The following is a 27,989-nucleotide window of genomic DNA, read 5'->3' on the forward strand; positions in this document are numbered from 1 at the left end:
AAGACCGCAAACAAGGGAGGAAGGAAAGAATCTGACAGAGATCGAAGCCACTAAACGAGGAAAGTGGGAATTAAACCGGTGCTTCACAGTTCCCACCAAAGGGAGCCAGCTTCCGCGAATGACAACCAGTCCAACCAGCCAGGGCTCCGGCAGGACAGCCAGCTCCGTAAGGAACAAAAAGGAGGCCGGGCCCACGCTCAGACCCACCCCCTAACGGTTTCTTGGCCGCTGGCCTCCGGGCCCGTGGGACTCTTGTTTCCGGCCTCCGCAGGACCACAGTTCCCAGCATGCCTTTGGAGGGAAGCCTTTCCCGCTGGATGACTACTCATCCCGGCATGCCGTTCGGCACTCCAGCATATTGGATGGGATCGTGGGATGACCCCATTGCACGCAGGGAGTTGTAGTCCACTCAGCTGCTGTCTCTGAGAGGGGCGGGGACGAGCCGGGTCGTTCTCGTCAGCTGAGAAGAATGATTCATAGAGGAGGGTCAGGTGGGAACAGTGCTGTCCGCGAAAGCCCACTTAAAAGGCTGGCTTCTTCGAGGGAGGGAGAGGCAGAAAAGCCAGCAGGACCTCGGGCCTGACCCCCCTCAGGCCGCTCGGCAGGCCTCGGTCGAGTCCTGGGCCTGGTCAGGGGCGGCCGCGGGACGCTGGTTGCTGGGGGACCGGTGACGTCGCGGGGTGAAAGTTGAGGGGCGGTGACGTCGGGCCTGCCCGGGCGGAGGCTGGCGGGTTGGAGGCAGGAGGGAGGGAGGGAAGGAGGGAAGGAAGGAAGCTGGGAAGGAGCGAGCGAGCGGGGGCGCGAGGCGTTTACCTGGAGGCAGCGGCTCGGGCGCGCAGAGCGGCCGCGGCTCCCCCGCACCTGCGGCCATGGATGAGGAGCGCGCCCTGTACATCGTCCGGGCCGGCGAGGCGGGGGCTATCGAGCGGGTCCTGAGGGATTACAGCGATAAGGTAAAGAGCCCTGGCCCCCGGCTTGCGGTGTGGCACCCCCGGCCGCCCCCCGAGCTTGCACGCGCATCCCTCCCCACCCCCTCATTCCGGGGATGCGCATCGCTTTCCCCCGAAAATGTTTCCGGCGTGGACATGCGTGTTTGTGCCCCCCAGCCGTGCATCCTCACCCCCCTGCCCCCACTCTGGCGCCCACTCCTCTGATTCCGGCCCAGCAGCCGCTCCTGCGGTCCGTCCTCCCGAGCGCGCAGGTCACACCCCCGGAGTCCGTGGCTGTGCGTCTGTGCCCTGTGCCCCACTCTTGGATGCATAAATGCACGCGAGGCTTCCTCACCTGTGTAGCATAAAAATATTTGCTTCACCGCGGACCCCGACATGCATAAATCGTTACCGGCCACGACAGTCGTTCTTTATGTACCTGTACCGTTTTCAAGGTGTGATGTCTCGTATGTGGTCTGACTTGATTCTCAGAGTGTTTATGGGGTCGATGGTATGATCCTCCCCATTTTATAGATGAGAAAACCGAGGCGCCAAGAACTGAAATCATGCCAAGGTCATGGACATGCTATGTTGTGAGTGAAGGTAGAATCCAGCTCCTAATAATACCTGTTATTTGTATCGCATTAACAGTTTTCCCATCCCTTATCTCATTTAATCTTGACAGCAGTCCTGTGAGGTTTTATCTGCGTTTTGCAACTGAGATTCTTGATTGGTTAAGTAACTTGTCCAAGGTCATGGTTGGGAGCTGGGACTCCAGCCTTGGTCTTCGAACCATTCATTGTTCGTTCCACTGTACAACTCTGCGGTAGAAAGGTATCTTGTTATAAATCCCAGCCACTTCTCTGAATCGCTCTCCTGAAACCGTTAGCTTTCCGTTGCCTATCCTTCCAGGAATTTTACATGCTCACTTCAAAAGGTAGCATACCACACCGTTATTCTTCCATTAAGAAGACTACTTTAAAGAAAGGACTGACTACCCCCTCTGTGGAAACACACCCAACACCAAGTCACACCCTAGATAGAACATCTTTCTTCCTTTTTTTTTTGCTTCCATTCATAATTTCCTCTTCTGTGTTTGCTATGTGCCCACCACTGCACTTTCATGCACTTTGTATTATTGAGCTGCCAGTATGCCATTTCTGCTCTGGGTGGAGATCCAGAAATAATACACCTTCATTCCCGAGTACTCTTCCCAACAACACTTTGAGGAAAGTGGTGGTATTCCCATTTCAAAAATGATAACATTTAGGATAAAGTTGCCCCAAATCCACACAGCCATTGAGAGATGGGGCCGAGATTTGAATTTAGGTTGTCTGACTACTGTTCCTACAGGACTATCCTGACTTCTTTGAGATGATGCATGGATTCATTTCTCTTCATAGCTTAGCTCCTTCACTTTTGGATACACTTTACTGTTTCCTGTTTACCTCATTTAGGAGGAATTCATTTAATGCCTAGTTGTACATATTGTGGAGATTATATTCATTTTACTTGATTTATAACTGCTCTCCAAAAAAAAGATTTGAAGCACTGCAAAGTGATTTTCAAAAGAAAGAAATACAACAGAAACCTTGCCATTGTGTTGAATGAGTTAGTATTTATCTAGCACTTACTGTATGACACATATCTAGCAATAAAGAAAACCTTTTCTTCCATAGGAAGGGAGGAGGAAAACTCTCTAACTGGACCTTATCACCGCTTTTCATATTCTTTCTCCCCTTCATGTCTAAACTGATTGGAACTCCAGATTTGCTTCCTCCAACTTACCTCTCCCTCTCCTTGATCTCCAGGTTGGTTACCACTCCTGGTCAAGTGCTGTCAACTTAAGTTCTGGACATCTCCAGCTCCCCTTTCACACTGGGGATGCCTTTAAAGTTGTAATGTTAAATATGTGGGGTTTTTTTTTAATCCTCACCCAAGGATATGTTTTTTAATTTTTTAGAGAGAGGAAGGAAGGGAGAGAGAGAGAGGAACATCTATCGGTTGCCTCTAGTACATACCCTGACCAGGGATCGAATCCACAACTTAGGTATGTGCCCTGGCCTGGAATCAAACCTCAACGTTTTTTGGCATATGGAACGACACTCCAGTCAACTGAGCCACCCGGCCAGGGCCGAATATGTATTTTTTAAAGGGGATATTCCTAAAGTGTTTGGGAGGCTTGAACTTTTTGGGCCAAGCCTGAAAATCTGACTTGCTCCAAACTGAGTCAGTTAGCTCCTTCAGAAAAAAGTTCTCATGTTTAATGCTGATTATAGTGCGGCCAGAAAGAATAGAAAAATAGGTGCAGAGAAAATAGCTGAATTTCACATTGCCAGTGGGACTTTGCCCCTCAAGGCGAAAGACATTGAGGCAGATGAATAGGAAGGGGAAGTATGATTGCTGTGGTCTGGCAATAAGAATGGGGAGGTGGAATTAAATTGTCCAGCTGGATGGGATATGGAACCTGAAACTCTGAAAAAGCTGGATACCTTGTGCTTCATTTTCCCTATCTGGAAAAATTTATTTTAAAAATGGTTAGAATAAGAAGTGGTTATGGGGGTTGAGGAGTCTAACCAAGAAGGGAAATGAATAATATGTAGAGAGAATGTAGTTCATTGTTTGGGTGATGTTCTTTATTATCTTATTTCTCTAATAAAGCCAGTCCTCAAAAGGAAGCAGCCAAATATAGTTGAACGAAGGTGGAATTTGGAGTCAGATAAATCTTGTTTTAGATCTGCCATTATTAGCTTCACAACTATGAATAAGGACCTGAGTCTCAGTGTCCTTATCTGTAAAATAGGAAAAATATCACCTAAGTTATTTTGAGGCTTAAATTAAATGAAGTACTACTATAATGCCAAACACTGAGCCCAGTGCCCCTGGAGGCATTCACTCGGGGTATTACAGTTTTGATGATCAAGGTATCAAGAAGTCCTATGACCCAAGCACAGGCTCTTGAGCCAGACTGCCTAGACCAGTGATGGCAAACCTATGACATGCGTGTCAGAGGTGACACGCGAACTCATTTTTTTGGTTGATTTTTCTTTGTTAAATGGCATTTAAATATATAAAATAAATATCAAAAATATAAGTCTTTGTTTTACTATGGTTGCAAATATCAAAAAATTTCTATATGTGACACGGCACCAGAGTTAAGTTAGGGTTTTTCAAAATGCTGACACGCCGAGCTCAAAAGGTTCGCCATCACTGGCCTAGACTCTTGATTCTCAGTTCATCATCCCTGTGCCCTAGGGCAGTGGTCAGCAAACTGCAGCTCAGCAAACTGCGGCTCCGAGCCACATGTGGCTCTTTGGCCCCTTGAGTGTGGCTCTTCCACAAAATACCGGCTCTTCCACAAAATACCAACTTCTGCTCATGGGCCACGAAGTTTCAGTCGCACTGTACGTGCACACCCGCACGTGGTATTTTGTGGAAGAGCCACACTCAAGGGGCCAAAGAGCCGTATGTGGCTCGAGAGCCATGGTTTGCCGACCATGGCTCTAGGGCAAGTTACTTAACTTTTGTTGCCTCAGTTTATTCTTCTGCCAAACAGGGATAATAATAGTACCTACATGTTGCCAGGCTTAAATTAGTTATATGTGTAAAGCACTTAGAGTAGTGCCTGTCTCTAAGAACCCATAACTGTTAGTTTTTTAACAAAAAAAGGTAGGAATTAAATATGTGCCACTGAGTTGACCTAGTTGACATAAGAAAAATTAGGGAGTATACTCCAATCTTTCTCTTTTTCCTTGACCCTTGCATTTTCTGATGGGTAGGAAAACACCGTGTACCATATTTAGAGCAGCAGTTACCTGTCTGGCTCTAATTTCTACTGTGTTACAGAGATTCTAATTTCCAAGCCTTCTTGCTTTTTTCACTGACCCTGGTTATCATAGGGAGAGGCAAGATCTATTTATCTCAGAAAAAAAAAAAAGATACTTGTCTGTTTCTCAAGGGCATAATGCAGGTTGACTCAGTATAGGGAAGTATTTTTTAAAAAGTATTAAAAAAATAGGAAAGGTGGTTGTTCTTTTTCCACTCTTCTCAATTCACCTGTTAACATTTATTGAGTGCCTGTTATCCTAAGTACTTTCACATGTCATCATATATAAACCTCTTACATTAAAACTTAGGAGGGAGATGGAAGTATTCCCTTTTGGAAGAATAGGAAATTGAAGTTCAGAAAGACAAAGTGACTATCTACGGCAGGGATGGGGAATATCCAGCCCGCGGGCCATGTAAGGCCCTCAAAATCATTTGGTCTGGCCCTGTCAAGGCAGTAGGGGTGAGTTAATTAAGTGTTTGACCAAATTAGCAGGCTAATTTTTAAGTTGATAATTTTGTATGGCCCCTGAATGATGTTATAAATATTCAAATGGCCCTTGGCAGAAAAAAAGCTCCCCACCCCGCTCTACAGGCTCAAGGGCACATGGCTAGATGTGGTGGACCTAGTCTTCAGATTTAATTTCCACGGCTCTTTTTCGCAAGGCCATGTTGCCTTTTCCATGTCTATTCTGTGTTTTTGAGAACAGAAGAGAGAGGTTTTCCAGTGCCAGTGCTACTGTTGAACCCTCATCACCTCCACTCCAGTTACAGAATGAGCTATTATGGGAAATATGTATTGAGCTAGCCTAAGCTGTCCAATCTCGTTCTTCTCCTTTAGGGCCTATTCTGATAAAGACTTAATAGAGAAATTGGTTGCCATCATCATGATTATCAACAAAAATAGTGATCCAGGACCCCAAGATGCACAGTAGGATCATAGTTCTTGAATCACAGGATATTCAGACTAGAAGGAGTCTCAAAGATAATTGCATCCAACCCAACCCGCTCAGTTAGTAGGTGAAGAAACAGGCCTAGAGTCATCAACAGTAATGATAACCAGAGAGATGGTCTGGTGGCCATAGAAGATACCTGGCAAATGTTAGCCCATAGAGAGCTCCAACATGATTCTACATTCGAAGTATGATATGTTTATAGCCAAATGAAAGGTAAAAGTTATTTAAGATTCAGGCAGGTAGGTCTCCAAGAGTAGTCCTCATAAGAGAGGAAAACCACACTGATAGCAGTGAGGTCTTCATTTATGTGCTAGAAGAACCTGATTAATAGGGACCTAATATTGGGACAGTTCTAGAAATATAGCCTCCACATTTGACTAGGGCAGTGGTCGGCAAACTCATTAGTCAACAGAGCCAAATATCAACAGTACAACGATTGAAATTTCTTTTGAGAGCCAAATTTTTTAAACTTAAACTATATAGGTAGGTACATTGTTATTAACTTGATTAGGGTACTCCTAAGGCTTAGGAAGAGCCACACTCAAGGAGCCAAAGAGCCGGATGTGGCTCGCGAGCCGCAGTTTGCCGACCACGGGACTAGGGCATATAAATATCCTGTACCATGTAAGAAGACTTGCTTTCCACCTTGAGGCTGAGTTCTGACTCAGTTCATTCCGCAGATATTTACAGAGGAGCATTTTAGTGGGCTGTTCCTTTGTTATACCTTGTTCGTATTTCCAGATGGGTTGTATAATCGAAGTTACTGGCATTTAGTTCTAGAAGTACTCTCTATTTATGAAACACAGCAACACACACACCCCACCCCAGTTAGAGTAATTTCCTTGTATCGGTACCATGGGAGTGTATCTTTAGAAATCTATGAAATAACTGTAGTTCCCTTGCCATAAGTAATTTAGTATTTGGGCACATCATAGGCCATGCAATGATGACAATAGTGGCCACTTATTGGACACCTGCTATGTGCAAGGTGCTATACATAAATAAGGAAATTCTGACTGGTAGAAAAGTTTAGTAACTTGCTAATGAGTACGGTGTGTCACTGAGCTGTTGTACCTTACTAGATCTCTAAATTGAACAATGGTTTTACTCTTTAGTTTATATTTGACTTGTTGCTCCTGCTTGTCTGGAAATAAAGTGTGTAGAGGTGAGGTGGCTAGTAGTTCTAGAAAGGCATTTATAGCCAGAAATGTAGTTCCCTTCCTTTCAGCTGTACAAAGGAGGGAGAATAAAGGTTAGAGGTACTGAATAAGGTAGGGATGATCTAAGTTGGATAAAAGAACTTAGCCTTAAATATCTTCGGATCCAAACAAGCTTAGAAGGCTGAGTTTCTGAGTAGATTGGCACATTCAAAATTCAATTTTATTGCCTCACATACCAATATACCTTCTAATTAAATTAAACCCTCATGCTATTTAGACAGGGTTCTTGAAAGCTTTTCTTCCTTTTTTTTTTTTTTTTAAAGTTGTAGTTTTATGACAAGATCAGCCTTGCATTTAAAAAGCAACAGAAAAATTAGTCCTTGGTACCATTCTAAATTATTACCTTAAAAGATTAATTCTATGTAGAAACTGTTAAAAATACATTTTTATAACTTAATAGGTTTTTTCCCCAAAAGATTTCTTTTTTTGTCCCCTTACCATAAATGCTAAAAAATATTTACAAGAACCATTATATTGGCAACTAGGTACATTTATTTCAGATAGTTTATGGAATTCACATATAATGGCACAGAATAAGCTTTCTTGGTTTCTAAGTACAGCTTATTTTCATTTGTATTGGATATTTACTAAGCTTCAGTTTACAAGCCTAGCCTGATTCTGGTGCTTCTTTATCTTTTATCTAATGTTGGTTTTTACTAAACTTCATGTCTATAAATTCCTAAGTTATAGTCTTCAGATTTACAACTTCTTCCTTCCTTTTCTTCTTGTTCATTCCTTCATTTTTTATTTTTTATTTTTATTTTTTAATTTATTTTCTAATATATTTTATTGATATTTTACAGAAAGGAAGGGAGAAGGATAGAGAGTTTGAAACATCGATGAGAGAGAAACATCGATTAGTTGCCTCCTGCACACCTCCCACTGAGGATGTGCCCGCAACCAAGGTACATGCCCTTGGCCAGAATCGAACCTGGGACCCTTCAGTCTGCAGACCGATGCTCTATCTATTGAGCCAAACCGGTTAGGGCCCTTCATTTTTTATTTTATTTTTAATCCTCACCTGAGAATATACTTACTGATTTCTCTCTCTCTCTCTTTTTTTTTTTTTAAGAGAGGAGAACAGACGGGGGTGGGGGGAGGAGGGGTGGGTAGAGGTAGAGAGGTGAGAGAGAAACCTCAATTGGAGGCCTCCTGTACATGTCCCCTACTGGGGATTGAACCTGCAACCTAGGTATGTGCCCTGATTGGGTATCAAACCTGCAATCTAGGTATGTGCCCTGACCGGGAATCAAATCTACAATCTTTTGGTGTATGGGAGGATGCTCTAATCAACTGAGCAACACCAGCCAGGGCTCATCTTTTATTTTTAAAATTTCCCTTTTAATTATAAAAATAATATACCAAAAGTGAGTTTTGTAAAGAAAATCACCAGAAATTCCATCACCCCGTACAGCTGCTTTTATATTTGCATTGTTCAAATGCATCCATATATTTATGTAGATACTTTCGTCATAGACACAGAACTATAATTTGATGGTTTCCACTTAATGCCATCATACGAAATTTGCCATGTTGTTTCAGAGCTTTTTAGCCATCTTTTTAAAATTGTAATATAATATTCTATCAGGTGGATGCACAGCAGTTTAATTAATCTCATGCTATTGGATATTCAAAGCTGTCTCTTTTCTTCTATAATAACACTGCAGTGAATATGTTTACATATATAATTTTTCTCTCATTCTGGATGAATTTCATTAGGGTAAATTCTTAGGAGTAGAAGTTCTGGGTCAAAGGGGATGAATATTTTTATGGTTTCAAACATGTGTTGCCAAATCACTTTCTCTTTTAAAGTTTGTGTCAGTTTATACTGCTGCCAGCAATATCATGCTTGGATTATTGATGACCATTTCCCAGAGAGCTTTGTGTCTTCAGTCTTGCTCTCTTTTGATCTGGTCTGTAAGCTACTGTCCAAAATATTCCAGCATGCTCTACTGTTCACATTTTTTTCAGAGTCTTCTGCTGGATGCCTGTTACCTATCTTACAGTTCAAGTGTAAATTTTAAAATCCAGCCCCTACCTCCTGACATAATTCATTTTAATTTATGGTATGGTTTGCATACCATATAAGAAGCAGTCTCTTTTACCTCTGAGTCCTCCCTCTGACCATTTCTTATATTCAGAACTTCTGCTCTGTCAACATTCCTTCTCCATCTCATAAATTTAATTTCAAAGATTTCTTCTTCTACAAAGCTGTCAATACAGAACCCCTCTGTAATGATGATATCTTCAGTACTCAGTGTACTTAACTCCTGGTGGGTTGCCAGTAAATGTTTGTTAGTATGGCCAGTGAGGGAATACAAAGGAAAGGCAGAGAGACGTTCACTGCAGACTTTTTTTTTTTTTTAAAGGAAAGCTTAGGATTCATAAAAGCACTTGGTTCTTCTGACTAAAACTTGAGAGGAGAATGAGGAATTTTGTGCTCTAGTTTTTGGGTACCATCACTCTTTCTGTGACAGTAGATAACTCAGCTTACTCCATCATCTATTTTAGCTACAGAGTGGAAAATACAGTGTTCCCGCCAGTCATTTTAGGAGTCATGACACTCTCTTCTCTTTCAGTTATTTTTCCCCTCAATATCATTGGCATCACCATCAATATAACCCTAATATTTACTGTTTAGTATGTGCCAGGCATTGAGATGGTGAGTTATATGCCATAGCTGTTTTAACCCTCATAGCAGCTCTGTGAACTAGGTACCCCCTCTTTTCACATGAGAAATTCAGTTATGGAGAGTTTGTTACTTACTGAACTAACTAGTAAGTGATGGAGCCACAATATTAAACCCTCATTGTTACAGAATATTTGTCTGAATAGTCTCTTTTCTATTGATAATTATCTGATGATTTCTTATTACATATGACAAAAAAAGTACAAACTCCTCAGCAGCATTGGAAGGACCTTCCAAATCTCTATCCATTCTACTTTTCCATTCTCATCTTTCTTTACTCCTCCCACCCCCTAACATTTGTGCTTTCACTCTGACAGAGCTGCTTATTTCACAAATATATCATATCGTTTCTCACATCTGAGCCTTTGTTTCTATTCCTGCAATGCTTTCCATTTCCTCCTGGCAAACTTCTATTCATATCCCAAGGTCCAGTTCAAATTCTCTATACTGCATGCAGAGCATTCCAGATTTCCCTGGGCAGAGTTAGAGGCTTGACACTCTGTGCTCCTTGGTATATATTTCTGCTGTAGTCCTTTTATACTTCTTAAGATTATTTTCTTACATGCCGATCTCTCTTACTTTAATAAGAAAATTAGATATGATATGGGGAAGGCAGTATTTTTACAGAGACATTATATATTTTTAAACATAGCCAAAATTAAAAATATCTGTATTTAAATGACATTGTTTTCCTTTTTTTCCCTCCCTCAGCATAGGGCTACTTTCAAATTTGAACCAACAGATGAAGATAAAAGAAAGGTAAGCCTTAGTGTGTGTGTGTGTGTGTGTGTGTGTGTGTGTGTGTTTCATTCATGAACTTTCTAAACAGTGGACTTGTTTTCATCTGATGGTTATTTAGTTTTCAGTTTCCCTCCAGTTTGTTTTTTAGGAACTCTGAGAAGAAAGCAAGTTCCAGGTTTAGTACATGCAACTCATTCCTGCTCCATCCTCACAGGACCATTATACTAGTACTTGGATAAGTTAGAGCAATGGGAAGGGTTCGTTTAACGGCAGGACAGCAGGCTGCCCAAAATGTTTTGCATTTAGCTTTGGGGAAACAGCTGTTCATACTGCTGCCCCTTAGCCACATATTGTTCCCTGTCTGACATTTATTTATGTTGCAGCAATTGTCTAAGTCACTTCAGGGGCATAGATGAAAGTGGAATCAAGAGACTCGCCAATAGAGGAATTATAAGTGAAGGTGCATCAGAGATATGACCATGTAATGTGTGTTTACCTGTTGGGTTGCCTATGCTTGCTTTACTTAGTTGATTAGAGCATGATGCACCATTCTGTGTGTTTTGCTGGTCTGCGTACATCTATCCTTGCTCTATTACATGCGAAGGACAGATAAGAGAGCATGACTGAATCAGTGCAAACCTATCACTGCTACTGGAAAAATAGCTTAAATCTCTTGCTATTCTTGGTAGTGGTTTGATAATACCTTGTAATCAAACTTCTGTTCACCTCCACCTCCAAAATCTAATGTCTATGTCCTGCTCATTTTACCTCTTATGATTTCTTTAGTCCATTCTCTCCTTTAACCCCTGCCCTAATTCCAGCTTTCATCTGGATTACCGCACCAGTTTCCTGCTCTCTCTTTTTCCAGTTATGTGCCCTTCCAGTCCATTGTCCATAAATCTAGAACAACAATCTGATCATGTTACTCCCAGCCTTTAAAACCCTTGAGTGACTTTTTTTGCCTATAAAAGTTCAAGCTTCTAAACATGACATCCTAGATGCTTAGTGACCTGATCTCTGCCTACTTTTGCAGCTTACTTCTCTCCCTTATATTTTATGCTCTAGCAATATGAAATATTTCCAGTTACATACCACCCTTTCTATTTCTTATTTTCTACCTTAGAATATGTTGTTTTCTACCTGGTTAATCCAATTGAGTTCCAGGGCACATCCTTCAGGAAGCCTCCTCTGGCATTCCTGTTAAGGTGAAGTATCCCTTTTCAGTAAAACTCTATGTAAATCTCTAACACTATGCTTATACATTGTCTCAAATATGTATCATTATTAGACCCTGAAGACAGATATTATTTTTACCCTTATGTCCTTGTCACCTAGAGTGTCCAGCACATAGTAGGCACTCAAAAATTATGATTGAAGGGGTGATATGGAATATAAACTTTGAAAGTTAAAGATTGAACTCTGATTTTCTTATGGATCTGAACAGTGAAAATAAGAAGAGAATTCCTTTTAGAACTGGGGTTCTCAACCAGGAATGTGCTATTTGGGGAACTTTTTGATGATAGCCTGCTCAGGGCTGACCCTCTATCTACTGAGTCAGAATTTGAGGCGTGGAATCCAGGCATGTGTATTTTTACAGATAGTCTTCAGGAAACAAGTACTTGCACATTTGGTGGGAATACAAAATGGCACAAATCCTGTGGAACAGAAACTGGCAGTATCTACCAAAATTACAGATGCAGTTTGCCCTTTGACCAGACAGTGCCACTTTTAGAAATCTGTTTTGTGGATAGGTTGAACTCAGGTAAACAAAGTTATTCATTGAAGCATTGTACATGGTAGTAAAAGATTGGAAACAACCAAGTGTCCAGCAATTAGGGAATATTTAAAGAAACTAGGGTATATCTACATAATGGAATACTATGATATGATAGAGAGGAGGCTGTGTGAGAGACAGACCATTATGTGCTAATCAGAGAGAGGGTTAAGTGAAAGAAAAGAAGCATGTTGTTAACAAGACATACTCATAATAGGTATTCAGATTAGGAAGACAAGTGCTATTCAATTAATTGAGTTGGGAGAATCCATAATACATCTAGATTTATGGTCCCTTGGGAATCTGGTGGTAGAATTTTTGGTGGTGCTTTTACTGACCAAAGTAAATATGCCCTAGCTGGTTTGGCTCAGTGGTTGGAGCGTTAGACCATGGACTTAAGGGTATTGGGTTTGATTCCCAGTCAAGGGCACATACCTTGGTTGCAGGCTCAATATCAGCCCAGGTCAGGGCAAATAAGGGAGGCAGCCAGTCGATGTGTCTCTCACACATTGATGTTTCTCTCTCTCTCCACCCTCCTCACTCCCTTCCATTCTCTCTAAAAATCAATGGAAAAATATCCTCGGGTGAGGATTAAAAATAAAAGTAAATACATTAAGACAGAGATCCCCTTACTTCATATAAGTTTCAGTTGAGGGGAAAAAAACTTCCCACACAGTTATTAATAAAACATGTTTATTTCCTATATGATAGTAGCAAAACCTAACGTTTTCAAAGTATTGTGTTTACTGCCTTTTAGATCATTGGAGATGGTAATGACTGTACTGGTGTTATTTTTAGTTCTAGTGTGCAGATTTCTGCTTCCTGGGAGTTCTGATATAAACAAATATCATTAGGGACCTAGCTAGGTAATCTTCATTAACAGAAAAACATTGACAAACAAAACAACTTCAGTCTCCAGTGGTTAAAACCATTAGTGACTCTTTCATGCCTAAGGCTCTAAAAAGAGTTTGAAATCTTAACTGTTGGACTGCTTCTAAAGGACCTACATCCTAACAGTTTTAAGTTCTCAGTGCCGAAAGACACAGAATAGTGGGCAAGTCTCCACATTAAACCCAGACTGAAAATAAGAGGAATTCAAGTTACCAGTTTGTTTTGCTACCCCAGTTCTCTTTTTCTCTTTCTTAAACATGTCTCTGGAGTCTTCATACAGTAGCTCCTTGCTAACTGCAGCACCCCTTTTGATAAACTACAGGTGCTGTCTCTAAAAAACACACCTTTCTTATGTAAAACCTTTGTGACAACTTAGAAGTAAATGTAAGGGAACAGAGCCTTTCAAAAAATAAAAATTATACTGAGATTTTTAGGAAATAGCTATAAACCCAATTTCTAACACTCATGTAGTGTTTTGCATGTTTACAAAGATTTGCTTTGTAATAGTAATGCACTAATGCTATAAGTATGGCAAGAATGTCAACATCCCTATTTTATTGATATGAAAACACATTAATAACAGCTTGCAAAAACTCAGTCAGTAGTAAGTGGTGGAGCCTCAAATAGAGAACAGATTTTCTGACTATTGTGTGCGGCTCCTTCACTGCTCAGTGCTCCCACTCATTACCACTTGAGGTGTATTTCATAAGGTTTGAAATTATGGCTCAATACCTTGTTTTATCTCTTATTTCATATCTTGAGACACCATTTAGGCAACGAGACTTAAATTGGAAGATAACAAAGGAAATTACTAGGCATGCTTAAATTTTTCCAAATAAAGTCAGTTACAACTGCTAATGCTTGTGCATATATGCAAATAGTTCCAGGTGCATGTGGGTCATTATACATTTGGATGTAAGCACCTGTGCTTACTGAAGCATTTGCTTTACATTTGCTATCTAAATTGGTAGACTATGATTTTCTGCCAGCACATAAACAAATATATCATGGAAATATGTAGGATGGGGATGTATGAATAATCTAAAAATTTACATCTTGAAGAAATGAAAGCTCTTATATTGGTTTCTGAAACACATTGATCTCAAGACCAATGGATTAGTACATAATTGCAATACATGTTGAAAAATACATGTCACAAAATGAGCAAAAGAATTATAGCTCTTTCACCTGTAAGATGAGAATATAACTAGATAAAATGTGAAAAACTTCAGTTGTTGTTTAAGATAAATCTTTGTATATAGTAATTTTCCTCAAAAGAATGAAGTTAAAAATAGCCAACTTGTAGGCATTTTTTTTATTACCTTCAAATTCACATAGGTAAGCCAAATTTCTGAGAAGGCAGAGAGTAATTGCTGAGCTGAGAATTCTTTGAGGACAAGCATGTGCTTGCTTACTTCTTTGTATTTTCATCCCCCAGCACTGCATGTGGCACAAAATAGGCACCTACAGTATAAACACCTATTAAATGAATGAAAGGAACTTGGAAATTGAGTGGAGACCAGAATTCTTATGACATGCACATATTGTTTGGTGTTGAGTTTGATATTCTCTTAACTATACAGCAGGGTCTCAAGCACATCTCATAATGTTGTTTACTGAAAAAGCAGGATACAAGAATATTCATACAGTATGATCAAACCATGTATCTACACTAATAAAAGAGAAAAATGGTAATTGGCGTACGACGCTACCCTTTTCATTGGCTAATCAGGGCTATATGCAAATTAACTGCCAACTAAGATTGGCAGTTAACTGCCAACTAAGATTGGCAGTTAACTGCCAACTAAGATTGGCAGTTAACTGCCAACAAGATGGCGGCTAATTTGCATATGTAGGCACAATGCAGGGAGGCGAAAGGGAAAGCAGGAAGAAGCCCCCTGCCACTGACAGTGATCGGAAACCCAGGGAGGAGCTAAGAGCTGGGGGGCAGGGCAAAGGCTGCCCCAGGGCCGCCTTTGCCCTGCCCCCCAGCCATGATCGGAGAATCAGGCGCCTTTTCCACCCTGGCCAGTGATAGCAGGAAGTAGGGGTGGAGCCAGCGATGGGAGCTGGGCACGGTCGAAGCTGGCAGTCCCAGGAGCTAGGGGTCCCTTGCCTGGGCCTAAAGCGAAGCCCACGATCGCGGGGCCGCTGCAGCTGCGGGTCCCCGCTGCCCGGGCCGGACGCCTAGGCCAGAGGCGTTAGGCCTGGGCAGGGGCGGAGCCTGCAGCCGCGGGGAGCTGGGGGTCCCCTGCCCAGGCCTGACACCTCTGCCGGAGGCCTCAGGCCTGGTCAAGGGGCCGATCCGGTGATTGGTGATCGGAGGGTGATGAGGGTCAACTCCTCTGGCCGAGGCATCAGGCCTGGGTGGGGGGCGGAGCCGGGGATTGGGGGGATATGATGGTCCCCTTGCCCAGGCCTGAAGCCTGGGTCAGAGGCATCAGGCTTGGGCGGGGGGTGGAGCAAGCGATCAGTGGGAGATGGGGGTCCCCTGCCCAGGCATGATTCCTGGGCCAGAGGCCTCAGGCCTGGGCGGGGGCCAGAGCCAGTGATCGGGGGGAGATGGGGGTCCCCTGTCCAAGCCTGACACCTCTGGTGGAGGCGTCAGGCCTGGGCAAGGGGCCGATCAGGCGATCGGAGGGTGATGGGGGTCTACGCCTCTGGCCGAGGCATCAGGCCTGGGCAAGGGGCAGGGCCAGCAATCGGAGGGGCAGGGGGCAGAACCAGTGATGGGGGGAAATGAGGGTCCCCTGCCCAGGCCTGACGCCTCTGTCAGAGGCGTCAGGCCTGGGCAAGGGGCCGATCCTGCGATTGGAGGGTGATGGGGGTCAACACCTGAGGGCTCCCAGTATGTGAGAGGGGGCAGGCTGGGCTGAGGGACACTCCCCCCCCACACACACACCCAGTGCACGAATTTCGTGCACCAGGCCCCTAGTAAGACTAATAAAAGCTATACAAGAAAAGTGATTACAAGAAAATTCACTAAATGGTGACTATTTGAATATTATTACTGTGGATGATACTTTTCTTTCCTGGTCTGTAATTTAAACTTCTATTATATTATTAGTAGATTATAATGCTATAAAAATATGATAATATAATATGTGACATATGTTATATATGTCACATATTATATTCTTTTATATAGTATGATTGGAGGCATATGCAAAGACCAATACTTTTTTAAAAAAATATTTATTTTCTCTAAAATTGAGCCTTCTTGATTATCTTACACATTCCTTTTAGAGAAGTGGTTCTCAACCCTCTGGTCCTTTAAATACAGTTCCTCGTGTTGTGACCCAACCATAAAATTATTTTCGTTGCTACTTCATAACTGTAATGTTGCTACTGTTATGAATCGTAATGTAAATATCTGATATGCAGGATGGTCTTAGGCGACCCCTGTGAAAGGGTCGTTCGACCGCCAAAGGGGTCACGACCCACAGGTTGAGAACCACTGTTTTAGAGGAACATAAAAATGCCATATTTAGAGATAGTATCACCTATAGACTCAGTTTATGGAGTGAAATAAATTTATATGAACACAGAGTTCTATGCTACCATTTGAAATATTTTATTTTAACTTTTCCTTCCAGACTTGGCATATTAGTGGAGATATCTGTAGTCCATAAGTGTTTTTTCAGTAATTTCTACGTTCTAGGTCCTGTGTTAGGCTTTGGTTCATAAGTTGCTTATGGTGTTGATTTGGCACTTTCTCAGCTACAGGTGCATATGGAGGATTACCACTGTGAACTACAGAAAATAAATTGATAAATTTTCATATTAGGTCACCCAATGGAAAATGTGCCAACATAGAAACATTAATCCTATAGTGTGAGTCCACGCTTAGAAATAACTTGAGGCATGGATGTTGGATATGAAAGCCTTTTAAACTTATTTTAGTCATTTGAAGTTCTTGTTCAATTCTAATTTTCACTAAAACAAATGAATTTATAAGCCTTGCAAATTTGACTCAAATTTTATTTAGCATCTTTAACTTAGGGAATATTTGGATACATGATGCAAGTACAGTTCTCATTTAGAAACTAGTAACTTTAAAGATAATCATTTAGAAGGGAAAAAAAAGCCTGGCTGGAGTGGCTTAGTAGGTTGAGAGTTGTCCTGTGTACCAAGAGATTGTCGATTCCATTCTCAGTCAGGGCACATACCTGGGTTGCAGGTTTGGTCCCCAGTTGGGGCACATGTAGAAGGCAACTGATCAATGTTTCTCTCTCACAGTGATGTCTCTCTCTCTCTCTCCCTCTCTATCTCTCTCTCTCTTTAATTTTGACATTAAAAAGTGCAATAAAGTACAATAACTGAAATAGAATTCACTAAAAGGGTTGAATATTAGATTCAAACTGGTGGAAGAAAGAATAAGCAAACTTGAAGTAGATCAATAGTGAATATACAAGGTAAAGAACAAAGAAAAAATATTTGAAGAAATAATGGCTAAAAACTTGCCAAAATTAAAATGTTTCCCTCTGTGGAACTCAGCAGTGCCTTTTCTTTCCTCCTCTTTTCCCGTGTTACCTTTGCCTTTCTCTCTCCTAAGCTCCAAGGGCCCTTTCACTTCTGTAATTGTTTCCTGAGCCTACACAGTGCAGCTGTCTCACTTTTACTACCTCTATAACTTTGTAAATAAACTTTCTCTATAATTTGAAAAAAAAACACAACAAACTTGACAAATTTATTGGAAAACAACATCCAAAAAGCTCAAAATGTCTGAGTAGGATATACTCAAAGAAATCTAAAAACAGATACATCATAATAAAAATACTGAAAGCCAAAGAAAAGGAGAAAATCCTGAAAGCCGCAAAAGAAAAATGACTTGCCACTTACAATGGTACCTCAGTAAGATACACAGCTGATTTCTCATCAGAAATGTAGGCCAGAGGCAGTGGGATAACATATTTAAGGAGCTCAAAGGAAAAAACCTCAACCAAGAAACCTATATCAGCAGAGTGCTCTTTTGGCAATAAAGATACCAGATAAATGAAAAAACTGAAATAACTTGTTCAAGACCCACCTTATATGAAGTACTAAAAGTTTTTCAGACTGAAAGTGACTACAAACAGCAATTTGAACCCACATAAAGAGCACTGGTAGAGGTCATTGTAAAATGTAATTATAAAAGACAATTCAAGTGCATATTTCTTTTCCTTCTCTTAACTGATTTTAAAAGCATTTATATAAAACAATATGTATGCCCTGACTGGTTTGGCTCAGTGGATAGAGCATCGGCCTGACGACTGAAGGGTTCCAGGTTTGATTCCAGTCAAGGGCATGTACCTTGGTTGCGGGCACATCCCCAGTATGGGGTGTGCAGGAGGCAGCTGACCAATGTTTCTCTCTCATCGATGTTTCTAACTCTCTATCCCTTTCCCTTCCTCTCTGTAAAAAATCAATACAATATATTAAAAAAAACAATATGTATTTAATTTATTAAACCAATAACATATAGAAATGTCATATATTTACTAAAAATAGCACAAAGGTAACTGAGACCAAACCTGTATTAGATGAAGAATGTGACTCCAGATAGGAGCTCAAATCCTCAAGAATATATCAAGAGAACCAGAAATTTTAAATAATATCACAAAAGCTATCAGTATATATATAGTTGGTCTCCTTTCTTCAAAGTCTTTAAAAGATAAAATTATATAAAGTAATAATTATAATGTATTGTTGGACTCTAAACAGTTTATAGGTATATCCTATATAATAAAGAGGTAATATGCAAATTGACTGTCACACCCTCACACAAGATGGCCATCCCCATGTGGTCACAAGATGTCCACCACAAGATGGCCAGCAGGGGACGGCAGTTGGGGGCGACCGGGCCTGCAGGGGAGGGCAGTTGGGGGGGACCAGGCCAGCAAAGGAAGGCAGTTGGGGGGTCCAGGCCTGCAGGGTAGGGCAGTTAGGGGTGACCAGTCCGGCAGGGAAAGGCAGTTAGGGGTGACTAGGCCTGCAGGGGAGGACTGTTAGGGGCAACCAGGCCTGCAGGGGAGCAGTTAGGCGTCAATCAGGCTGGCAGGGGAGTGGTTGGGGGTGATCAGGCTGGCAGGAAGAAGCGGTTAGGGACAATCAGGCAGGCAGGCAGGCGAGTGGTTGGGAGCCAGCAGCCCAGGATTGTGAGAGGGCTGTCCGACTGCCGGTTTAGGCCCGATCCCACTGTGGGATTGGGCCTAAACCGGCAGTTGGACATCTCCCGAGGGGTCGCAGATTGGAGAGGGTTCAGGCTGGGCTGAGGGACCACACCCCCCCACCCCCATGCACGAATTTCATGCACCGGGCCTCTAGTATAACAATAATGCCACAGAAAGGAAAGGAAGAGCAACCTATAGCAGTAACAACATTTATATATCTCACTGGAATTAAGTTAATATAAACCTGGAGCTGATTCTGATAAGATGTATATGCTAAGTAAGCACCAGAGCAACAAATAAGGAAATAACATAGAGAACTATAAAACATTGTTGAAAGAAATTAAAGAGCTAAATAAATGGAAAACCATCCCATGTTCATGGATTGGAAGATTTACTGTGCCTAAGATGGCTATACTTTCCACATTGATCTACAGATTCAGTGCATCACCTTTTAGAATCCTGGGTAGCCTTTTTTTCCCCCCCTTACCCGAGGATATTTTTCCATTGATTTTAGAGAGTGGAAGAGAGAAGGAAAAACAGTAATATAGATGTGAGAGAAACACATCGATTGGTTGCCTCCTGTACACACTGCAACCAGGGCCCAGGCTGGGGAGAAGCCTGTAACTGGGTTACGTCCTTGACTGGAATCGAACCCGGGATCCTTCAGTCTAACACAGGCCAACGTTCTATCCACTGAGCCAAATCGGCTAGGGCCTGGGTAGCTTCTTTGTAGAAATTGACAAGCCAACTCTGAGTTTCATATGGAATTGCATGGAATGCAGAATAGCCAAAATAGCCTTGAAAAGAACAAACTTAGAGAACTCAGGATTTCCAATTTCAAACCTTAATATAAAGCAACAATAATCAAGACAGTGTGGTATTTTCATGAGGATAAGTAAATATAAATTATATATGCATATCAAAGGAATAATATTAAGAGTCCGGAAATGAACTCATGTGTCTATGATCAATAATTTTTGACAAGAGTGACAAGATCATTCAATAGGGGGAAAGGATCATCTTTTAACAAATGGTGTCGGGACAACTATACTAGTATAGCCACATATAAAAAAAATGTAATTGAACCTTTACTTCACATCAAAAATTAACTCAAAACGGATCAGACCCAAATGTAGAGCTAAAGCCCTAAAACTCAGAAGAAAACATAGGGATAAATTTTCATGGCAGTGAATTCTTAGATATGACAACAAAAGCACAAGCAACAAAAGAAGAAATAGATAAACTGGACTTCATTAAAGTTGATTTTTGTGCTTTAAGGGCCCTTATCAAGAAAGTGAAAAGACAGCCCACAGAGTGAGAGACAGTATTTGCAAATCATATATCTTGACAAGAGACTTGTATCTAGATTCTAGAATATATAAAGAACTTAATAATAAAAAGACAACCCATTTTAAAAATGGGCAAATATTCTGAATAGACATTTTTCCAAAGAAGATACACAAATGACCAATAAATATATGAAAAGATACTCAACATCATTGATTATCAGGGAAATGCAAATCAAAACCACAATGAAATACTGTTTTGCACTTACTGGTATAGCTAGAATAAAAGAGTCAGAAAATAAGTTTACAAGGATGTGGGGAAATTAGAAACCTCATGTTATTGGTGGGAATGTAAAGTGGTGCAGCCACTTTGAAAAATAGTCTGGCAGTTTCTAGAGTTACCATATGACCCAGCAATTGCACTCTTAAGTATCTACCCCAAAGAAATGAAGATATGTGTCCACACAAAAATATACACAGCAGCATTATTTTTAATAGCCAAAAGATGGAAACAACCCATATAACCATCAATTTGTGAATGGATTAAAAAATGTGTCATATCCATATAATGGAATATTATCTAGCCATAAAAAAAGTAACTGCTAAGTGCTACAGTGTGTATGAGCCTTGGAAACATGCCAACTGAGAGAAGCCAGACAAAAGGCCACAAAATGTATGATTTCGTTCATACGAATGTCTAAAATAGGAGATTTGTAGTGACTGGAAGTAGGTTAGTGGTTGCCCAGGGGCTCTAGGGAAAAGGGAATTGAGGAGTTACTGCTAATGGCCATTGGATTTCTTTTGGGGATGATGAGAATGTTCTAAAATCAGGTGGTTGAACAAATGTGAATATATGTACTAAAAACCAATGATTTGTATACTTTAACTGAACTTTATGATATGTGAATTATATCAATATAGTTGTTATTAAATATTAGCAGATAACACATACTATATGCCCATCATCACTCTAAGCACTGTATGAATATTAGCACATTTAATCCTCACAACAAGGCTATAAAGTAGGTACTATTATTTTTATAGATGAGGAACCTAAGGCACACAGAAATTACAGTAAGTCCTACTTAACATCACCTATAGAGTCTGTGACTTTAAGTAAAAGGATGTATAACAAAGTCAATTTTACCATAGGTTAATTTTTATAAATAATATTTAAGTTCCTATGGCATCTCATCAACGTTCTAATAAAATGACATAATTCAAGGAGCTGCCGTACTTGCCTAAACTAGTGTGGTGGGAGGCCATAATTCAAGCCTACACAGTCTGGCTCTACATCCAATGTACTACACCATACTGCCATTCATTAATAATTGAATTGACTTGTTGTATAACATATGAATCAATTCTATTCATTTTCTGATTTTAGGCATCCAAAATTTGATACTTGATGTGTGGCAAAAGAGCTTTGACATTGAACTAATTATCAGTATTAACAGGAAACAGAAGAGCATGCTTTGCAGTGTAAGTGACTGCATAGGTTAACTAGTGAGGATATCTAGTGTCAGCTCTCCCCCTAAGCAGGAGAGTACTTGACATACAGGAGTTAGACATGCTGAAGACTTTTGTTTTTTTTTTTTCTTTTTAGGTTCTTCAGATTATTTTTTGACCAAAAATGTAAAGTTTTTTTTTTCCTCAGCAGTTAGCTCTTTTCTTCCTTACAAAGTTTGATCACATACTAAGGAAAGTGGCGAACTTGTACATGTTTACTTAAAAACTCTTAGGGACCTGAGAGAGTTCTTGGCTGGCCAGACATTCCCATTGTTTCAAACATCCCCATTTATAAATGAAAAACAGAAAGGCTGACTTGCCAAGGTCACAATTAGTGAGTGGAAGAGGTGGGATTCAAATCAGGTCCTCTGTCTCCTTTTCTGCCTTCAGTGATCATCTTTGCAGGGTTCTTCCTCAGGGAACTCACAGTGTAGTAAGGGACCCAGAATATCTTACAGCACAGTGGTTCTTTCTGTGGTTTCTCACACTCTGAAGAAATCAATATGGGAAGCTCACAACTTGTTAGAACACTTGTACTTTATATGAACTCTAAGTCTGCTTTGGTTGATCATCCCACTTTGCCCATATCCCTCTCTGCCTCTGCCTTTTTCCATCATTTGACTTGTCTTCCTGCTTCCTTTCTGCCACACCATCTCTGTCATTTACTCCCCCTGCCCCCACTTATTGCCCAACATTCAACATTTATCAAGAAGCTTTTTCTACCTAAATTCCCCATAATTCATTTCTTCAATATTTTAATACACAGTTTAAATTGCCAAACATATACATTACTTATTCATTTAACGTATGTTCAGTCTCTCTAATATTATAAATAACTTGAGTCATGTGCTCTTGTCACTTGACTTCTTGTCACTTGGTTAGAATTTATTTCTCTTGAATAATTTGCATATACTTGAGTTTTAAACTGGGAGTTTTGTACATATCCTCTGTATTGGCTATGTGCACAGGGGTATGGCCAGGGTTTGTCATCATCCCAGAGAAAGACAGTTCCTGCAAACCTCCAAATATCAGGCCATCTCTTCTACAGTCCCTATAATAATGATAATTGTGTTTGTTGAACACTAATGAGTCAGATGCTAAGCCAGATTTTATATAAGTATCTCATTTAATCCTCAGTAGAGTCTTGTAAGATGGGTGCTATGTACACAAGTGCTCAATAATGGACATTCTAGATTCTAAATGGACACTATAGAATCCATAAAATTAATATAAAATTACAGTGTTATATTTATAACATCAGTGCTTTCCCTTCTCAAGTGGCTTTGCCTTTAAAAGGCAAATACAGATAAAAATTTCCTAGCCATATTGACCCTGTGTAGAGTATGTCTGTTAATATTTCTTTCTTTTTTTAAATATTTATTGATTTTTTACAGAGAGGAGGAGAGAGGGATAGAGAGTTAGAAACATCGATGAAAGCGAAACATCAATCAGCTGCCTCTTGCACGCCCCCTACTGGGGATGTGCCTGCAACCAAGGTACATGCCCTTGACCAGAATTGAACCTGGGACCCTTGAGTCTGCAGGCTGATGCTCCGTCCGCTGAGCCAAACCAGTTAGGGCATGTTAATATTTCTTGATTTGTTTGCCCATCTGGCCATCTTTATAATGTAACTAGAGGCCCAATGCATGAAATTCATGCATGGGTAGGGTCCCTAGGCCTGGCTGGTGATCAGGGCCTTTTTGTGGGGTGACCGGCAGGGCAATCACCCACTCACCGGCCCCACCCCCCGCTCTCCCCTCTGCCTCCGGTCGCCTCCATCTGTGGGAGGTGGGGGCATTGGCATCTGCCTTGGCAGGCCTGGGGCCTGTGGGCTGGGGGCAGCTCCTGCATTGAGCATCTGCCCCCTGGTGGTCAATGCGTGTCATAGCGACCAGCTGGCCATTCAGTTGATTTGCACTGTAGGCTTTTATTATATAGGATCTGCATTAGCCTCTCTTCTATGCCAAAGCACTATGCTAGAGAGTTTTTAATATATCATCTCATTTAATATAACATAAACTTTAGATCTTACCCCTGTTTTTAGAGGTGAGGAACTGAGGCACAAGTGTTTTAAAGAAATGCCCAAGATCATATAGCCATAAGGGGCAAAGCTAGTGTTTAAACCCAGCTGCTTTCTGTACTTTAATTGTACTGTTCCCCAATAAGTAACATATAAGATACCTAATACCCTACAATATATGTTCTCTCAGATGCTGTCTATATTAAGTAATTATAGTAATCCTGTGAAATAGATATATTTCTGTCTTCCACATAAGAAAATTTAGCTTCAGATTAAGTAAATCAGTTCAGATAAAAGTTCAGAAAATAAAACTAGGGACTTGAAAGAACCCAAATAATCTGTTTTGGTGCTTTTTCTTCTATGCCTTTGGAAAACCTCTAAAATCTTAGAACTGTCTCATTGAGACAGCTTACCTTCCCTCTTGTTTCTGTTCCTGGCTATCTTAGTCTGCTCAGGCTGTAATAACAGAATACCATAGATTGGGTAGCTTAAACAACAGAAATTTATTTTTCACAGTAGTGGAGACTAGGAAGTCCAAAATCAAGGTTTTGACAAGGTTCATTCTGAGGCCTCTTCTCTTAGGATGGCTGTCATTTCACTCTGTGATTACATGACTTCTTTGTGCAGAGAGGGGAGAGGGGAGGGTGTGAGCGAGTCAGCCCTCTGGTGCCTCCTCTTATAAGTGCAGTAATTCCGTTGGAAAAAGGCCCCACCATCATAATCTCATCTGACACAATTACCTTCCAAAAGCCCCACCTCCAAATACTATTCACATTAGAGGTTAGGGCTTCAAAATATGAACTTAGGGGGGACACAGGCATTCAGTCCATAACAACAGTTTACATTATTACATGCCTAGAATACTAAAGCTGAGAACAAGGGATTCTGAGGTAGAGTAACTTCATAGTGAGTAAGTGTTGGGGGGTAGATGGCATTGGAGACAAAGTAAGGAAATTCCGAAGAGACTGTATGTAGAAAATCTTTGATACAGTAAAAAAGAAATAAAGGCAAAGGGCTGTAGAAATCAGTGAGACCAGGATCTATATCAGCCACCAAGATATGAAGTATATAATGTGACAGTATCCATCTCTCAGCCTTGTTAATATACTACATAATCAAACTATAGCTTGTGCTAAGAATTCACTAAAGATTAAATGATAAAATGTTTTATTATTTGGTAAATTCTTTTTTTTTTCCTTTTTTTTTTTTTGCTTAAAGTATTACAAAGAGTATTACATATGTCTCCTTTTTTTCCCCCCGCCCTTGACAATCCCCTGGCCTCCCCTACCCCCCAGTGTCTTATGTCCATTGGTTATGCTTATATGCATGCATACAAGTCCTTTGGTTGATCTCTTACCCACCCCCCTCCTGCCCTCCCACCCTCCCCGACCTTCCTGCTGTAGTTTGACAGTCTGATTGAGGCAGCTCTGCCTCTGTATCTATTTTTGTTCATAAGTTTATAATGGTCTTTATTATCCAGAAATGAGTGAGATCATGTGGTATTTTTCCTTCATTGACTGGCTTATTTCACTTAGCATAATGCTCTCCAGTTCCATCCATGCCGTTGCAAATGGTAAGAGTTCCTTCTTTTTTACAGCAGCATAGTATTCCATCGTGTAGATGTACCACAGTTTTCTAATCCATTCATCTACTGATGGGCACTTAGGCTGTTTCCAGATCTTAGCTATGGTGAATTGTGCTGCTATGAACATAGGGGTGCATATATCCTTTCTGATTGGTGTTTCTGGTTTCTTGGGATATATTCCTAGAAGTGGGATCACAGGGTCAAATGGGAGTTCCATTTTTAGTTTTTTGAGGAAACTCCATACTGTCTTCCATAGTGACTGCACCAGTCTGCATTCCCACCAGCAGTGCACAAGCGTTCCTTTTTCTTCACATCCTCTCCAGCACTTGTCGTTTGTTGAATTGTTGATGATAGCCATTCTGACAGGTGTGAGATGGTACCTCATTGTTGTTTTGATTTGCATCTCTCGGATGATTAGCTACTTTGAGCATGTTTTCATATGTCTCTTGGCTTTCTGAATGTCCTCTTTTAAAAGGTGTCTATTTAGGTCCTTTGCCCATTTTTTGATTGGATTGTTTATCTTCCTTTTGTTGAGTTATATGAGTTCCCTATAAATGTTGGAGGTTAAACCCTTATCAGTGATAGCATTGGCAAATATGTTCTCCCATGTAGTGGGCTTTCTTGTTGTTTTGTTGATGGTTTCTTTTGCTGTGCAGAAACTTTTTATTTTGATGTAGTCCCATTTGTTTATTTTCTCTTTAGTTTCCAATGCCCTAGTATCTGTATCGGTGAAGAAATTGCTTCGGCATATGTCTGAGATTTTGTTGCCTTTGGATTCTTCTAGTATTTTTATGGTTTCCCGTTGTATATTTAAGTCCTTTATCCATTTTGAGTTTATTTTTGTGTATGGTGTAAGTTGGTGGTCTAGTTTCATTTTCTTGCATGTATCTGTCCAATTTTCCCAACACCATTTATTGAAGAGACTATTTTGACTCCATTGTATGTTCATGCCTCCTTTGTCAAATATTAATTGAGCGTATTGGTTTATTTGGTAAATTCTAATATGCAACAAATGATGGTGCTTCTGTATTTGTCCCTATATTATCTTAAAATACTTAAATATGTTTTGCATAGGTAGTGGGGAAAAGGGCTTTCTGAAAAATAAAGACTCCTACTTAAGCAATAAGAGAACTAGAGTTGGCTGGTACTATATTTGAAGAGAAATAAAACGTTTTGGCATCCCCAGTTCTGCCTCCAGTCAAGAAAGGAAGGGCAAATGATTGATTTTGTAAACTTTCATTTACACCTAAGCTGTTTTCCCCTCTATTTTTTTGTGCGGGGCGGTGGTGGGTGGGGGGGGGCACGGGAGGGGAAGTGGGAGAAACACTGATTTATTGTTCCACTTATTTATGCATTCATTGGTTGGTTCTTGAATGTGTCCTGACCAGAATTGAACCTGCAATCTTGGCATATCAGGATGATGCTCTAACCAACTGACCTACCTGGCCAGGACCTGTCTTTCCCATCTATTAATGTTAAGTCTTGATGATGCGACATGTCTTTCTCAGGATTACTAATTAGCAAAGAAACTTGAGCGAAACATACAATTGTTGTTACTCTGGACTGGCTTTTCAGTCTTTACCAAGATCACCGTGATATAGAACAGGGGTGGGGAATGTCCAGCCCACGGGCCACATAAGACCCACAAAAATCATTTGGTCTGGCCCTGCCAAGGTATTAAGAGTGAGTTAATTAAGTATTTGACCAAATACAGTAGGCTAATTTTTAAGTTGATAATTTTGTATGGCCCATGAATGAGGTTATAAATATCTAAATGGCCCTTGGCAGAAAAAAGGTTCCCCACCCCTGATATAGAACATAGCTTGGAGGACAGTATTACTGAAAGATGTGCATGTGCAAGAAGGGAAGCCAGAGATGACTTTTAGGAAGTGACCAAAAGCCTTTCACAAGGAGAGTATCCATTAAATAAAAAGTGAGAATTACCTGAAGTGTAAGGAATAATATTAAGCTATATATAACTGGACCCAGCTGCATGAGTATTCATTTAGAAAATCTCATCTTTAGCTTTTTATAAAGAAATTCCAAGTTTGACCTCTAGAATTCTCTAACTTTTATTCAGAGTACATTTTAGAATTCTGGCAGTAAGACATTAACTGATATTTTTGTAAAATACAATTTTTAAAATAGGTCTGTCTTGTGGGACTGACAACATTGTTCCAACTGTTAATTATAGCAAGCTTATTTTAGAATTTAATACCTCTCTTTGTTGTGTGTGTGCAAACACACTCTCACACACTCACATGTGCAGTACACAGAGGGCAAAAGTTTAGAACTATCAGATTTAGGTGGCTGACCTTCAGCTTCAGTTCAGAACTAAAATTAGATTCCTGTGGAATATATATCCAATGACATCCATCAGAGGACAGTGTAGGCATAACCTTGAGAATCCAG

General features: G+C 40.7%; 1 protein-coding gene across 11 annotated transcripts in view; it reads left to right on the plus strand.

Annotated features, from left to right (window-relative positions):
• Window positions 1-424: 424 nt before the first annotated feature.
• Window positions 425-27,989, plus strand: part of RIC8B (RIC8 guanine nucleotide exchange factor B) — a 109,589-nt gene continuing 82,024 nt past the window's right edge. For all 11 annotated transcript variants that reach the window (XR_004965866.1, XR_004965869.1, XR_004965870.1 and 8 more), the window contains exons 1-2: window positions 425-953; window positions 10,331-10,378. Coding sequence is in view for 6 of the 11 variants with exons in the window: in XM_036298005.1 (XP_036153898.1) it covers window positions 870-953; window positions 10,331-10,378 (132 nt within the window). In the remaining 5 variants the exon portion in view is untranslated. The remainder of the gene's footprint in view (window positions 954-10,330; window positions 10,379-27,989) is intronic.

The sequence above is a fragment of the Myotis myotis genome, unplaced genomic scaffold (assembly GCF_014108235.1).
Source record: "Myotis myotis isolate mMyoMyo1 unplaced genomic scaffold, mMyoMyo1.p scaffold_m19_p_3, whole genome shotgun sequence".
Classification (NCBI taxonomy): domain Eukaryota; kingdom Metazoa; phylum Chordata; class Mammalia; order Chiroptera; family Vespertilionidae; genus Myotis; species Myotis myotis.